The sequence below is a fragment of the Fukomys damarensis genome, unplaced genomic scaffold (genome assembly GCF_012274545.1).
Source record: "Fukomys damarensis isolate Sample0158 unplaced genomic scaffold, DMR_v1.0_HiC HiC_scaffold_23, whole genome shotgun sequence".
Classification (NCBI taxonomy): Eukaryota; Metazoa; Chordata; class Mammalia; order Rodentia; family Bathyergidae; genus Fukomys; species Fukomys damarensis.
Window position 1 is genome coordinate 19050948 of NW_022900935.1, and position 16024 is coordinate 19066971.

General features: G+C 53.9%; 1 protein-coding gene across 1 annotated transcript in view; it reads left to right on the plus strand.

The window, feature by feature from the left end:
* The window catches only part of Ahdc1 (AT-hook DNA binding motif containing 1), a 38981-nt gene extending 22986 nt beyond the window's left edge, over positions 1 to 15995 (plus strand). Inside the window, 2 exon segments of the mRNA XM_019208835.2 lie at positions 1 to 4720; positions 15491 to 15995. The exon segment at positions 1 to 4720 is cut by the window's left edge and continues 30 nt beyond it. Of these exon segments, the coding sequence (XP_019064380.1) occupies positions 1 to 4677 (4677 nt within the window). The 3' untranslated portion in view covers positions 4678 to 4720; positions 15491 to 15995.
* Positions 15996 to 16024: the final 29 nt, after the last annotated feature.

The window sequence follows — 16024 nt, forward strand, 5'->3', positions numbered from 1 at the left end:
CCTGCCAGTCCACCTGACAAGGCCTTCTCCACCCACACCTTCTCTGAGAACCCACGCCCACCCCCACGCCGGGACCCCAGCACCCGACGCCCTCCAGTCCTTCCTAAGGGGGACGATCCATTGCCCCCAAGGGCTGCCCGGCCCATCTCCCAGGCCCGCTGCCCCCTACCAGCCGGAGACGGCAGCAGCTCCCGCCGCCGCTGGGACAACGGGCGGGTGAACCTGCGTCCAGTGGTACAGCTGATTGACATCATGAAGGACCTGACACGCCTTTCCCAGGACCTGCAGCACAGTGGGGTGCATCTGGACTGTGGTGGGCTGCGGCTGAGCCGCCCCCCTGCCCCGCCTCCTGGTGATCTGCAGTACAGCTTCTTCTCTTCACCCAGCCTGGCCAACAGCATCCGCAGCCCTGAGGAGCGTGCCACCCCTCATGCCAAGTCAGAGCGACCCAGCCACCCTCTCTTCGAGCCTGAGCCTGAGCCTAGGGACAGTCCCCAGCCTGGCCAAGGCCATAGTCCTGGAGCCACGGCTGCAGCCACAGGCTTGCCCCCAGAGCCTGAGCCAGATGGCCCTGATTACTCAGAACTCGCGGAAGCTGACATCCTCAGTGAGCTAGCCTCCCTTACCTGCCCTGAGGCCCAGCTGCTAGAGGCCCAGGCCCTTGAGCCACCATCACCTGAGCCAGAGCCTCAGCTCCTGGACCCCCAGCCCCGCTTCCTGGACCCACAGGCACTAGAGCCACTCGGGGATGCTTTGGAGTTGCCTCCCCTGCAACCTCTTGCTGACCCTCTGGGGCTGCCAAGCCTGGCTTTACAGGCCCTGGATACCTTGCCTGACTCCCTGGAGTCACAGCTGCTTGACCCCCAGGCACTTGACCCTCTGCCTAAGTTGTTAGATGTCCCAGGTCGCCGTCTGGAGCCCCAACAGCCCCTGGGGCACTGTCCATTGGCCGAGCCCTTGCGCCTGGACTTGTGTTCACCCCATGGCCCCCCTGGGCCTGAGGGCCACCCCAAGTATGCCTTGCGGCGCACCGATAGGCCAAAGATCCTGTGTCGCCGGCGGAAAGCTGGTCGGGGGCGGAAGGCAGATGCTGGACCCGAGGGCCGCCTTCTACCCCTGCCTATGCCCACAGGGCTGGCAGCTGTCCTGGCTGAGCCCCCACCACCACCACCTCCGCCACCACCTGCCCTACCAGGCCCAGGCCCAGTCCCAGAGCTGGAACCAGAATCTTCCCAGACTCCAGTGGTCCCGGCCCGCAAAGGCAAGTGCCGGGGTGTGAGGCGCATGGTGGTGAAGATGGCTAAGATCCCTGTGTCACTGGGGAGGCGAAATAAGACCACGTACAAAGTGTCATCTTTGAGTAGCAGCCTGAGTGTGGAGGGCAAGGAGTTAGGCCTACGAGTATCAGCGGAGCCCACCCCACTGCTGAAGATGAAGAACAACGGGCGAAACGTGGTTGTGGTCTTCCCACCAGGTGAGATGCCAATTATTCTCAAGCGTAAGCGTGGCCGCCCTCCTAAGAACCTACTGCTGGGTCCCGGCAAGCCCAAGGAACCAGCAGTGGTAGCAGCTGAGGCAGCCACTGTGGCTGCAGCCACCATGGCCATCCCAGAGGTGAAGAAACGGCGGCGGAGGAAGCAGAAGCTGGCATCTCCCCAGCCGTCCTATGCAGCAGATGCCAATGACAGTAAGGCTGAGTACTCAGATGTCCTCGCCAAACTGGCCTTCCTGAACCGCCAGAGCCAGTGCGCTGGGCGGTGCTCACCACCCCGCTGCTGGACACCCAGCGAGCCTGAGTCTGTGCATCAGGCCCCTGACACCCAGAGCATCTCCCACTTCCTGCATCGTGTGCAGGGCTTCCGGCGGCGTGGGGGCAAAGCAGGTGGTTTTGGTGGCCGGGGTGGGGGCCATGCAGCCAAGGCAGCCAGATGCTCCTTCAGTGACTTCTTTGAGGGCATCGGCAAGAAAAAAAAGGTAGTGACAGTGGCAGCTGCTGGGGTTGGAGGTCCCGGCCTCACCGAGTTGGGGCACCCACGCAAACGGGGCCGCGGGGAGGTGGACGCCTTGACAGGGAAGCCCAAGCGGAAGAGGCGGTCCCGGAAAAATGGGACTCTGTTTCCAGAGCAGGTGCCCAGTGGCCCAGGCTTTGGGGAAGCTGGTGCTGAGTGGCCCGGAGACAAGAGTGGTGGCTGGGCCCCTCACCATGGGCACCCAGGTGGGCAAGCTGGCCGAAACTGTGGTTTCCAGGGGACAGAGGCCCGGGCTTTTGCCTCCACTGGTCTGGAGAGTGGGGCTTCAGGCCGAGGCAGCTACTATGGCACAGGCACACCTTCGGGCCAGACTGAGCTCAGCCAGGAGCGCCAAAACCTCTTCACTGGCTATTTTCGCTCGCTGCTTGATTCGGATGACTCCTCCGACCTCTTGGACTTTGCCCTCTCAGCCTCTCGCCCAGAGTCCCGGAAGGCATCAGGCACCTACACAGGGCCACCCACCAGTGCCCTGCCCTCCCAGCGGGGCCTGGCTACCTTCCCTAGCCGAGGAGCCAAGGCCAGCTCATTGGCAGTGGGCAGCAGTGGGGCTGGGACAGACCCTTCCTTCCAGTCTGTCCTGCCCACTCGCCAGACCTTCCCACCAGGACGGGCAGCAAGCTATGGGATAACCCCAGCCACTTCAGACTGCCGGGCAGCTGAGACCTTCCCAAAGCTGGCTCCCCCGCCTTCAGCTGTGGCCCGGTCTCCGACTACCCACCCACCCACCAACACCTACCCACCCCAGTATGGTGGATTTGGGACTGGACAAAGTGTATTTGCCCCAGCAAAGCCCTTTACAGGCCAGGACTGTGCTAACAGCAAGGACTGCAGCTTCGCCTATGGCAGTGGCAGTAGCCTTCCTGCCTCACCCAGCAGCGCCCACAGTGCTGGCTATGCCCCACCACCTACTGGGGGTCCCTGCTTGCCACCAAGCAAGGCCTCCTTCTTCAACAGCTCTGAGGGGGCTCCTTTCTCTGGTTCAGCTCCCACACCCCTGCGCTGTGACAGCCGGGCCAGCACTGTCTCGCCTGGCGGCTACATGGTGCCCAAGGGCACCACAGCTTCTGCCACCTCCGCAGCCTCTGCCGCTTCCTCCTCCTCCTCATCCTTTCAGCCCTCGCCTGAGAACTGTCGGCAGTTTGCGGGGGCTTCTCAGTGGCCTTTCCGGCAGGGCTATGGAGGCCTGGACTGGGCCTCAGAGGCCTTTAGTCAGCTCTACAACCCCAGTTTTGACTGCCACGTCAGTGAGCCCAATGTGATCCTGGACATCTCCAACTACACGCCACAGAAGGTAAAGCAGCAGACAGCTGTGTCCGAGACCTTCTCTGAGTCGTCCTCTGACAGCACCCAATTCAGTCAGCCAGTCGGTGGTGGCGGTTTTCGTCGTGCCAACAGTGAGGCCTCAAGCAGTGAGGGCCAGTCAAGCCTGTCCAGCCTAGAGAAACTGATGATGGACTGGAACGAGGCATCATCCGCTCCCGGCTACAACTGGAATCAGAGTGTCCTCTTCCAGAGCAGTTCCAAGCCTGGCCGTGGACGGCGGAAGAAGGTGGACCTGTTTGAGGCCTCACATCTGGGCTTCTCAACATCTGCCTCAGCCACTGCTTCAGGCTACCCATCCAAACGGAGCACTGGGCCCCGGCAGCCACGGGGTGGTCGGGGCGGTGGGGCCTGCTCAGCCAAGAAGGAGCGAGGTGGTGCAGCAGCCAAAGCCAAGTTCATCCCCAAGCCACAGCCAGTCAACCCACTATTCCAGGACAGCCCAGATCTTGGCCTGGACTACTACAGTGGGGATAGCAGCATGTCACCACTGCCCTCTCAGTCAAGGGCCTTCAGCGTGGGAGAGCGAGACCCCTGTGATTTCATGGGACCCTACTCCATGAACCCATCCACGCCTTCCGATGGCACCTTTGGCCAAGGCTTCCACTGCGACTCACCCAGCCTGGGTGCTCCCGACCTTGATGGCAAGCATTTCCCACCACTGGCCCACCCACCCACGGTGTTTGATGCTGGCTTGCAGAAGGCGTACTCACCTACCTGCTCACCCACACTAGGCTTCAAGGAAGAGCTGCGGCCAGCACCCACAAAGCTAGCTGCCTGCGAGCCCCTCAAGCATGGGCTCCAGGGGGCTAGCCTGGGCCACACGGTTGCAGCCCAGGCCCACCTGAGCTGCCGGGACCTGCCGCTAGGCCAGCCCCACTACGATTCCCCCAGTTGCAAGGGCACAGCCTATTGGTACCCGCCAGGCTCAGCTGCCCGTAGCCCACCCTATGAAGGCAAGGTGGGCACAGGGCTGCTGGCGGACTTCCTGGGCAGGACGGAGGCCGCGTGCCTCAGCGCCCCACACCTGGCCAGCCCGCCGGCCACTCCCAAGGCCGACAAGGAGCCACTAGAGATGGCCCGGCCGCCCGGTCCACCCCGTGGCCCTGCTGCAGCCGCTGCTGGCTATGGCTGCCCACTCCTTAGTGACTTGACCCTGTCCCCCGTGCCGAGGGACTCGCTGCTGCCCCTGCAGGACACCGCCTACAGGTATCCAGGCTTCATGCCACAGGCGCATCCTGGCCTGGGTGGGGGCCCCAAGAGCGGCTTCCTGGGGCCCATGGCGGAACCTCACCCCGAGGACACATTCACCGTCACCTCCCTGTAGTGCCAACTGAAGTGCCGACTGGACCGCGAGGTTTTGTTCCTGGGTGAGTCTGGGAATGTGGGTGCAATGGATAGAGACTTGGGTGGTGGGGAGGACAAGGACATTAACTCTTGGGCCAAGGGAAGAGGTATAGAGATGAGTGGGAGACATGCAGGATTTAAGGACAAGATAGGGGAACTGACAGCAGGGAGCAGAGGTTTAGAATTAGAAGTTGTAGACAGTCTTGGGGGAGGAGACAGGGTGCTTGAGTGGGGATCCTAGCAAGGCATTCAGGGGATGTTGAGAATTGGAGCAGCAGGAGAACCAGACTGAACAGAGCCATCTGGTTTGGCTTATCAAGCATTTATTTCCTTTGTTCATGCTAGGCCTTGGGCAGGAGGTACCACTTGAGCTCCTAGGAGAAGAGGGTGTTTGCCTCACTCTGTGTAAGACAAGTAAGGAAGAAGCAGGTCAGATAATCATGTACCTAGGGCCAGTCCAGAGTTCCAGCCCTGCTCATTTTCCTCCATGATGCATCCTGGCCAAGGCCAGAGTGTGGCCAGGACATATTGGTATATACATATGAGTGTATACTCATCTAGGGCTTTCCAAAATGGTCTAAATGGTACTCTCTCAGAGTACCCTCAAATCTGTTTCCAACATCTTTGGGTTGAGGTTCAGTGTGTTCAGGGACATATGAGGTAGGGATCCAGATATGAAAAGGGACATGTGATCCCACTGTCCCTGGGAACCTGCAACCAGTGGGTCTGTCCCCAGCTAGAATGTTTCTCCCCTAGAAAAGTGAACCCCTTTCCTCAAGTCGGGAGTTTTTTTTAAGAGTTCAGTTAAATATGAAGATATCTAGGTACTATTTTTACCAGGCACTGTGACTTCATTAGTTGGAGTCAGTTTTAGTTTTTTGTTTTTTTACCATGGATCGAACTCAGGACCTTGTGCTTAAGAGGCAGGCATGGTGCCACTGAGCTAAATCCCTGGCCCAGTTTTATTATTTTAAAGATTTGGTATTTTGGGTGCTAGGGATGTAGCTCAGCAACACAGAACCTGCCTGGCAAGCGTGAAGCACTGAGTTCAATTCCTGCTACCACAAAAAAAAAAGATTTGGTATTTTTAAAAACAAAAATGAAATGCCAGGCATAGTGGCACACACCTGTAATCCCAGCTACTTAGAAGGCTGAGGCAGGAGCATTGCAAGTTTGAACCCAGACCCAGACTGGGCATCCTTATTGAGACCCTGCCTCAAAATAAAAAATGCTCAGTGGTAGAGTGCCCCTAGGTTCAATCCCCAGTACAGAGAAATGGGGGAGAAGAAGAGGAGGAGAAAAGAGAAAAAGGAGAAGGAAGGGAGGGAAAAAGAAAATAAACTGGGCATGGTGGCACATGCCTGTAATCCCAGTACTCTGGGAGACTGAGGCAGGAGAACTGCAAGTTCAGGCATAGCCTAGGGAACTGAGTGATTTAGCAAGACCCTGTCTTAAAATTAAAAATAAATAGCCTGATGTGGTGGCACACACCTATAATCCCAGCACTCGGGAGGCTGAGGTAGGAGCATCACTGTGAGTTTGGGACCAGCTTAGGCTACATAGTGAGTTCCATAGTGAGTTCAATTACATAGTGAGACTCTGTCTCAATAAATAAATAGATAAATAAATTTTTAAAAAGGGATAAGGACTGGGAATGTAGCTTAGCCCAAAGGCAATGGCTATAGATTCAATCCCTAGTACAGGGGAGAAAAAAAAGATAAAACACCCCAAAATGATTAAAGGAATTATTTTTGTGAAGAACAGCCTCTTCCAGAACACAGCCACAGTTGATCCCACCTTTGGACAATGGATTTACCGCAGAATTGGCCCAGATGTGATACTTGGTAGTGGGGTGGGTTTGGGCACATCTAAGACCCTCGTCTTATACCTCTGCTGCCCCCAAAGACTCCTGGGAGGCCATTCATAGCCAGGGTGACTGGGTCCTAAAGTAATGTCAGTGGAAACTTATCATCCCCTCTCTGCTGGATCCCACCTGCCCTGATGTCTGAAGGTGGCATAGGGCAGCATGTGGGAGCCAGGCAGCCTGGGGGAGGACCAGTCCCCAGTTGGCCACCAACTTACTACATGCCCTTGACCAAGCTTTTGTCCCTCTCTAGTCTCTTTCCCCATCTGTTCAAGGAAATTCACCTTATTAATCTCTTAGGCTCTTTAGGTCTGCATGGCAGAAACAATGAACCAAACTTTTTTTGCGGGGGGTGCAATATTTTCCTTCCTAATGAAGCCAGGCCAAGATTAAAATGGCCTTCCATTCCCCGTGCCTGTCATTGTAAGCAGCAGAGCCTCAGATCTGAAGCAGGCCAGGGAGAAGCTTCTTAGGGTTTAAATGTCAAACTCTTGATCCTTCTCACTGGAGGGGAGATGTGGATAATCCAGAAATGTGAAATAATCCAAAAAACGTTCCTCCCAGGCTCTGGTTGGGGAAATGCAGGGGTGTGGAGGCTGGGCATTTGGGCAGGTCACAGCTCAGTGAAATACATAATGGAACCACCCAGCGAGGCTGAACGCAGGAGGAACTGGGATGCCATCCAGCCCCACATTCTGGCCCTGCTCCCCGCCCAGGGCTGGGGGTTAACAGCACTGTCCTCCAAGCGATGTGTGCAGTTGTTCCAGAGGCATCTGTGCAGCAATCCCATGTGCCAGGTATTGCAGCACCATTTGGTCCTCAGGGGGCTTCCACTTTAGAGAGACAGACAGTAAATAGAACAACAGTGAGAATTAGATCATTACGACCGTGGGAAGGATGGTGCAGAAGAAACTAAACTAGGAAACTGTGAGAGTCTGCAAGAGGCTGACGAGGCCTTGAAGCTGCTGCCCAAAGGATGAAGGGGCTAAACAGCTAGGTGGGGAAGAGCACTCTCTGTAGAGGGAATAGCGGTGTGTACAGCCTTGAGACAGGAAGGGGCTTGGCTCTAAGGAAGTGATGGAAAAGCACTTAAGCTAAATGAAAAAGCAAGGCAGGTAGGGCCGGATCAAGCAAGGAACTGGAAGGGGTTGGACTATTCGAAGACAGATGGAGGGGAGGGGCTACTGCCAAGTGGCTTCTCGCCTGGAATGCTCAGGTCACAGTCACTGAAGCTGGGAGACTTGCTGTCCTGGTCCAGACAAGCAATGGTGGTAGCTTGGGACAAGGTCTCCCTTCTTTCTCTAAAATGGCACACAAGCTCCTCCATGTCAGGCAACCCTCCAGTGCCAGTTAAAATCATGGAGTGAGAAAGGGTTGAGGCGTTAGGGAGGAGAGTGGCAAGAAGCGAGAATTAATAGAGAAAGTCACATTGTCAACAGAAGGCTTAAACAGAGGAGACAATGACACACTCACTCACCAACAGGCAGTGAGCAGCTTTTTGCTGGAGGAAGCACTGGAGAAGCAGTAAAGCAGTAATTCAGCTCAGCCACGCATCTTGAGCTCTTCCATGCTCCTTCATTCCAAGCACTGGGGAGACAAAGCAGACATGACCTCTATCCTCGAGTTCAGCATCCACCCCAGGAAGCTAAAGCAAGTACACAAAGAACCTAAAAACACCTGGTAGGAAGTGGCAGGTGCCCAGAGGCAGGAACAGACAAAGACTGTATGCCAGGCAGCTGGAGTTAGGGTCAGAAATCCTCTCTCTGCCTGCTTGGTGAGAAAAGGGACACACATTTATGCTGGGCTTTTTGTGTAATTCTGCCCCCATGAATCTTTTATAGTGACCTGGGAGTGACTGCTTCCTGCCCCCATCGGAGTTGAGGAAACAGGTACAGCTAGGAACCTGGTCCAGGGGACCCACATATGGTAGAGCTGGGTTTGGAACATAATTACTGCCCCTCCACAGCCTGGGGACTCTTGCCATGCAGCTGTGCTTTTCCACCTCACACCCTGGTTCCCCAGCTGCAGAATGAAGGGTCAAATTGGACATGCTCTACAGTTCTTTTTGGATCTGACATTTTAAGTGGATTTTGAGGTTCCGTATAAGAAACGACACTTGAATTTGACCTTGAAGAATTGGCAAGATTTGAAAACGGGGAAGGGCATTCCAGGCAGTGGGAACTGTGTACAAAGGCAGGTTATATCTCCAAAGGAGTAGATGAAAAGTCCGAGAAGGGAGTGGGGAGCGTGGGACACAACTAGGCTGAGAGCAGTGGCAGACAGGACCGAGATGGGAAGGGGGGTGAGCCCATGCAGATACCTTCTCTGGTCCAGACAGACTGGCTCTACGCTGGGACGCTGTGGTCTGAAGACTGGCCCTAGCAGACCTGGGGATGAGAGTGGGAGAGTAGAAAGGGCCTCAGAGGTGTTCAGGAATCTCGAGTCGTCCCCCACCCGCCTGCCTGCCTCTCAGGCCTGGAACTGAAGCCAAGAGAAATGTCACAGGTCCTCCAAGGTTACACCAGCTGGGGCCTGACTGAAGCAGGAGGCAGTTTCCAAGGCCACCATCCAGCTGGGGTCAGCAGGCATGTCCAGGCCCGGCTGCTCTGGGCTTTGTCTCTCTGTGTCTTGAAACCTTGAAAGGTCACTTGATCTTGCCCCTGGCTCTGAGCAAGAGGCCTCCAGTCAGGCAGGGCTCAGCCAGTCGTGCCGTGCCTGTTACGGGCTCCAGCTTTTTCCCCCTTCTCTGAACCCATCCTCCCTCCGATCCTATCTCTTGCCACTCCTGCCAGCCACATTTAGGCTGGGCCTCCTGGGTGGAGGCTCCAGTCCCTGGAAATGCAGTCTCTGTGCACACACCCTCTTGCGCTCCTCCTCTCTCAGCTCCCCACATCCCAAAGCAGAGCTCTGTAACTGGAGGGTGATGGCTAGGAGCCTACCTGCGGTTTCAGACAAGCCTCTGCGCACAGCCTGGTTCCATCCCTTCCCAGCTAGGTGACCCTAGTGAGTCATTCACCTGGTGAGTCACGTCATTTCTCTGCATCTCTTGTGAGAATTAAACGAGATTACATGTAAAGCACATAGCCTGGTCCTGGCCCCCAGCAAGCCCGTCATCAGTGGGTGGCAGGAGGGTGCATAGATACCTTTCCACAGATTGAGTTCTGGGCCCTCTGGCCCAATCTGTGAGTCACACACTTCAACCCTAGCTACTGGACCCTTGTGAAGGCCCATGGAGCCCTGTGTGAGTCTGAGGCTTTTGGAGGGAGGCTTTGAAATACCTCTGAATTCTTTTTTTGGTGGGGAGGGGATTGAACTCAGGACCTTGAGCTTGTGAGGCAGGCACAGTGCCACTGAGCTGAATTCCCAGCATACCACTGAATTCTTTGCCCTAGCCCCTTGACCAAGTCCTCCTGGGCACAGGGAGGGATACTGAAACAAAGTAAGTCTATCCCAAGGGACATGAAGGCTAATGGGCAGCAAGACCCAGTCTTAAAATGATCTGGGTCTACTAAGAAAATTGTCCACAGTTATCCAGACCCATTTTCTCTCCCAACAACACAAATCATCTGAAAAGTATTTCCTTTGTAATACATCATGATTTTTTCTGCTGGTACATCTGCCTTCTTTGTCATTGTAACTTTTGCTGCCATAAAGCACTGTTTATGTCAGAGAGTGGGGGAAGTAGGTTCATTCTGTGTGTAGCACACGTGAACTAGCAACCTGCTCTGGGCCAGGTATTACATCCAATATTAAAAATACCACTGAACAGGGCTGGGGATTTAACTCAGTGGTTCTGCCACCTACCTTGCAAGCTCAGGGTCCCGAGTTCAACCCCTGGTACCAAAGAAAAAAGAATACCACTGAACAAGACAGACAGTGCCCTACCCTCATGGGGCCTGCAGCCTGTAAACAGGTTCATTAATAGCCTCTACTTTTCCAGGTTTGGTGGTCCACACCTATACTCCTGGTTATTTAGAAGGCTGAGGCTGGAGGATTGCAAGTTCAAGGCCAGCCTATGTAATTTAGTGAGACCCTACCTAAAAATGTTTAAAAGGTTGGGTATATAGTTCAGTGATAGACCACTTAGCTAGTACTCATGAGGTGCTGAATTCAATCCCTAGGGCCAAAAAATAAAAACCTCCACGTTGGCATTACTCTCCAGGGAAAGGACTTGAGTTCTCCCAGGAGGATATCAGAACCCACCCTACTGAACCATATGGACAAGGCAGGCAGCAAGAGCATTCTGGGTGCAGGAAATGGTTCTTGAGACAAATTTGAGACTTCAAAGTTGAGCCCTAGCTCAGCCACCTGGGTCTGTGAACAACTCCACCTGAGTTCTTCCTCCCATTATGCCCACCAAAGTGCTTGTTGTGCAGCACTTTTAGATGCATGGCGTCTGGAGCCCCTAAAATATTTATTGGTTGAATTGATTAAAGCACATCTGCTCCTGCAGCTCCATTGCTTCACACCTTTTGATTGCATTCTTTTTCCCTCTCCTGCCTTCTTCCGTACAAAATACAGGCCCTAACTTCCCTGCATGGTATTCAAGGCTCCTGTCCTGGTCTCCTGCCTTTTTCTGCCCTACCTCTGTCACACATGCCGTAACTCACCTGCCTGAGAATGTGGGGTCAGTGGGGAGATATCTGAGGAGTCTTTCCCAGATGTGCCCTGTCCTTTCCCTGTTCCCTCTCCTACCCACCGTGTTCCCCCACCTGTCAGTTTCTGTCTTTCACTCAAATCTATCACCTCCTCCAAGAAGCATTCCAGGATCCTTCCCAGGCACAATCTTTAGCCCTTTGTACATCCATGACAGCCCTTCCTGGGAATGTCCTCACCACACCATCAACTTCTTTAGTCCAATTGCTCATCTCTGCTCACCATCCTCCCCTCACCCTAGTGTGTCATCCTACCTGAAACATTTCAGGTGTGTGTGTATGTGTGTTTTAATGTGAACTAAAGAAAAACATGTAAAATAGGGGACTGAGATGAAGGAGTGGCTGCTGGGGTATGGGTAAGGGACAGTTTCAATCCCCCTGCCAAGAAACACTCCTAAAATAGGGCAGGGAAGGGGTGTGCAAATAAACCAGTTCAAGCTGTAAGGGCTGGCTGGGCTTTCAGAGGTCTCCAAGCACAGCCCCTCCTGGTTTGCAGAGGAAAAGGGACTCGCCTGAGGCCTCAGCCACCTTATTGATGAAGCAGTAAACAGAGCTAGAGACACCCTTGAGGATCGCCCATTTCCATTGTTCTCTTCCTTCCTCAGTCCTTTGGCTGCCTGTCTAGCACATACCATCCGTGATGCCTGTTTACATGGGACCCAATAGGGGTGGGGTGTAACCTCCCAGGACAGGTAAGGAATATGAGGCTCTGGGCGATGGAAGGCACACAGTGTCCAGTTTCAGTAAGTGGCCACGGATGTGTGCCTAGTTGGTCTCACTAGTGAGTGCTTTAGGTCTCCGTGGCCAGCAGTGAGGGAGCCAGAGGTAGGTCCCTGAGGAGTATGAAGTTAGAGCCAGAGTTTGGGCAGCACCTGTGGTGGGTAGTAGACACAGATTTTGAAAAACTCCAGAGCATGGAGAGAGCCACCCAACCCCGCTCCCCAGGCATGCCTTTCCCCAGCTAAGCTTTGCGATGCTTCTGTGGGCTCCAGGCCCACCCTACCTGATGGGTATTCCTGCCTGTCAGGTGTGGTCTGAGCACTTGAAGCAGTATCCTGTCCACCTTTAGGTGCTGCACAAGCCTGATGGCTTGAAAATGCTGGAAAGGTGGCTTAGCCTTCAGAAAACTGAAATTTACCTCTGACCTCTACTCTTTGGGGCAACATCTCAGTCATGATGCCTGAAGATCTCCCATCACCTGTTTGACCCCCTTACTTTAAGACTAGAAATAGGCCCAGGAGGAGAAGAGCCTTGGCCTAGTCACACCCAAATCAGTTTCAAATTCTCGTGCATTCTTTTTGTCTTTTGCCCTCCTGTCTTATTTGACATTGAGACTCCCTTCTGGAGGGCAGAGACTAGAGAGTGGAGGCTAAATCTTAACTTACACCTGGCAATTGATGGGAGTGTAAATTCATGTTTGCCTGGTTGCTTCAATGAATGCACAAATACGTGTTCCTTTGTGGGGGGAGTGCTCTGAACAACCTGATTTATGTATCGTCTGCAGCACTTTGCATCTCTGCTCAGTTACCCCTCAGCACTGCCTCTGCCTTCCCCAACTGCCAGGTGTCCTGGCACCTCAGATGCTAAAACTGCTGGAGCGTAAGAACTCAGCAGAATGTGGCTCTGAGGTTTCTTAGGGAAGCACTAAATGGTTAAGTCTTAGGAACAGTGGTTGGTGTCCTGGGGCCAGGTGCATGCTGGCATTGAGGGTACAGAGGTGCCACACACAAGTCTGCTCTGGAGGAGCAGGGTAGGAAATGACAAGTGCACTGGTAGCTATGGTAACAGGATGGCCTAAGGTGGTATCCTGGAGGTGTGCAAGAGCTGAACTGGACCTTGACATGCTGACCAGCCTTAGAGCAGTCATAACTGTCGCTTAGTCCACACATTTGTGACCCCAGCATGTGCTGGGCACTGTAACCAGCAGTGAGTTAAAGAGCCACAGTCCCTACTGCCAAGATGAGGTTAGGTGCACCCCCCATTCTCCCTGACCTCCCCCACCCCATTTCCCTTTGCACCTTCCCCATTTGCCTGCATGGAGATTGCTTGGTTTGGGGTCCATTCGCTTTGCCTCTGTTCCATGAGCCTCTCAAATGCAAAAGCAGAGCTGTCTCTTCTTTGCCTTATCCCCAGTACCTGCTGGCCCTGTGCTGCTTAGCACCTTGGCATTTGGTTCTGTTTTGTGGAGGATTGAGCCTAGTGAGCTCTGGGTCCTACACAGCCACAGTTTTCTCCCTCTCTTTCCACCAAGAACCCCAGGCTTTGATTCCCTCCCCATCCCCCCAGATCCTGCCAGAATTCTCTGCTGGCCAAGTCGTGCAAGCTGGGAGGGCGGTGGGAGGAGGAAGGTGAGACGCATTGGGCGGCTTAGCAGAGGGTGAGAAAGCTTCCTGCTGCCTGGCCGCGGTGCCCGCGGGAAGGTTCTGGCAGAAGCCGCCTGCTGGGCTGAGATCACCATGGAGACCTGGCTTGGAGAGGGTCACTGGCAGTGGCTAAAGGCTGGTGGGGGCAGGGGCAGCAGGGATTTGTGCAGAAGCTCCCAGCTTGCCCCAGGCCCTTGTGGGGAGCCAGCAGTGCTGGGGTTCACTGTTGGCGTACTAAGTGGTTTGGAGCAGGCCACTCTAAGTCCCCCCTCATTTGTCACCCAGCAGAGGTTCTCAGCTTGGCAACTGTCCTTCAGCTGAAATAAGGCCAGCCTCTGGAGAGAGGCTCCCAGCCCTCAGCTGAACCTGGCACCCCTTATACCACAATCCTACCCCCTAATCTCTGCAGCTGGTCCGCTTGTCACCCGAAATATGGAGAGCTGACATGCATTCTCATAGCACCTCCTACCCCCAAGAGTTGCTTTTCTGCCTACCACCCTGATTGTGATACAGCTGCCAACCTAGCACATGGCATTCCCCTCCTATCCTGCAGACCTGCTGCACACAGCCCTTGCCCTCCCTCAGGACTCTGCTCGAAGCCTGGTCTCATCACCAGACTGGCTGCTGCTCCTGCTCTGCAGGAGCCCACCTGGTCTTCTGGCCCTTGGGAGGATCCTGGCAAGTCCAGCCTCAGGACAAAAGTTGTCCCTGGGGCTGCCTGCCCAGCAGACAGCAGCTGAGGCTGAGCAGAATGTCAATGTGGCCCTTTTGGAAAGGGAAGCCAAGAAAGTACAAGGGAGGAGAGGCTTTCTATCGCTGCCTGGCTCCTGCGGGTGTTGGGGGGAGGACTGCTGGCTCACTGAGGAGGCTTAGGAAGCAGTTTTAGTGCCCCCACCCCTACCCTCAATCCTGGAGGAAATAGTCACACACTGGGGGTGGGAGATAGGAGGCTCAGGGCTCTGAGAAGTGGGTAGGCTAATGGCCCGAGGCCTGGAGACTGACACAGCCCTGCCTTGGGCACCTTGTCACTCATCCTGAGAATCCTGAGGGTCTAGATATGGAAGTTGGAGCCTGCAGACTTTAGGATTGTCTAGGAAAGGGGGATATGCCCAACCTTGAGCATCTGGTGATTCTGGAGACTTGGGAGATTTTGAGCTTCAGGAAAGCATTCTGCTAAACACAGATGGCATTGTGTTGGGCAGTTTCTTTATTTCTTCCTTCAGAGAGACTTCCTCATCAGTTCACCTCTTTAAGAAATAGAATGGTCTTGGTGTGACTAGGAAGAGGGTTGGATTTAGGAGAAATTGAAACCTGTGCTGTGCCAAGACCCTGTCCCCTTTTTGTCATTCCTCAAAACAGCCAAGGTTGGAGAACCTTAGGAGTCAAGTTTAGAGAACTCAGCTGGCCACAGGAAAACAATTAGTAATTAGTTTAACTTATGCCGGTGTGTGACAGGCTTCCTTTGCCTTAAAGCACTGAATCCTGACAACAAACCTTGAGGGTAGTTTTAATATCCCTTTTTTCCTGATGAGTAAACTGAGGCTCAGAAGCGTGTCTTGTCCAACGCCACAGAGCTATTAAATGGTGGTGCTGGTGTCTGAACTAAGTTGTGCCCGGGCTAACAAATTCTACTGCTTAGGACCTCAACTCCTCACCCAGCATGTCCTTTACCTCTTAATGTGGGACTTGGACATTTCTGTTTTTCAGTTGGGGAAACAGCTTCTAGAGGGCTGGAAGCGGTCCCAAAATTACATGGTCAGTTTGAAGACTATGGGAGAAGGAATAGTGCAGTTAGCATCTCCCAGAATCCCGTTAGGAACTGAATGGGGCCCACTCTTAGCCTCCTTGGTTTAGTGTTCATTGTCTGTGCCTGCCACTAACTTCTGCTGCGTCTCTTGTGTTTCTTTGCAGCTTTCAGAAAACCAACGCCAAGACCCCTCCCAGCGTCCACATGTCCTCTGGCAGGAGCACCTGCCCCTCCGCCTCCCACACCCCCTGCAGCCCCATCCCCCCCCCATCTCCACGCAGAAGCCGAAGGTGAGCCCTTTCTGCACAAAACCAGCAATTGTAAATACTTTTTAAAAATGTACAAAACTTAAAAACAAAACACAGTTTTAGAAAAAGACAAAAAAAAAAGAGCGAGAGAGCGAGCGTGTGCAAGAGGTTGCGAGCGGGGCCTCCAGGTGTCCAGAGTCCCTGCAAGTATGCACTGAGAAATTTATCTACAGGTCGTTTGACAAAAATGAACAATATCCTATTTATTGTATATACTGTTTTATTATAAATCGTGGATTGTATATTGCATTCTGTAAACCTGCTGTGGTCCTGTGGTGTGCAAGTTCGCATGGTGGGGGGGAGGGTGAGGAACCTCTTGCGGGAACTCTTTTTTTTTTTTTTTTTTTTTTTTTTTTTTTTTTTTTTTTTTTTTGTTTTTTTTTTTTTTTT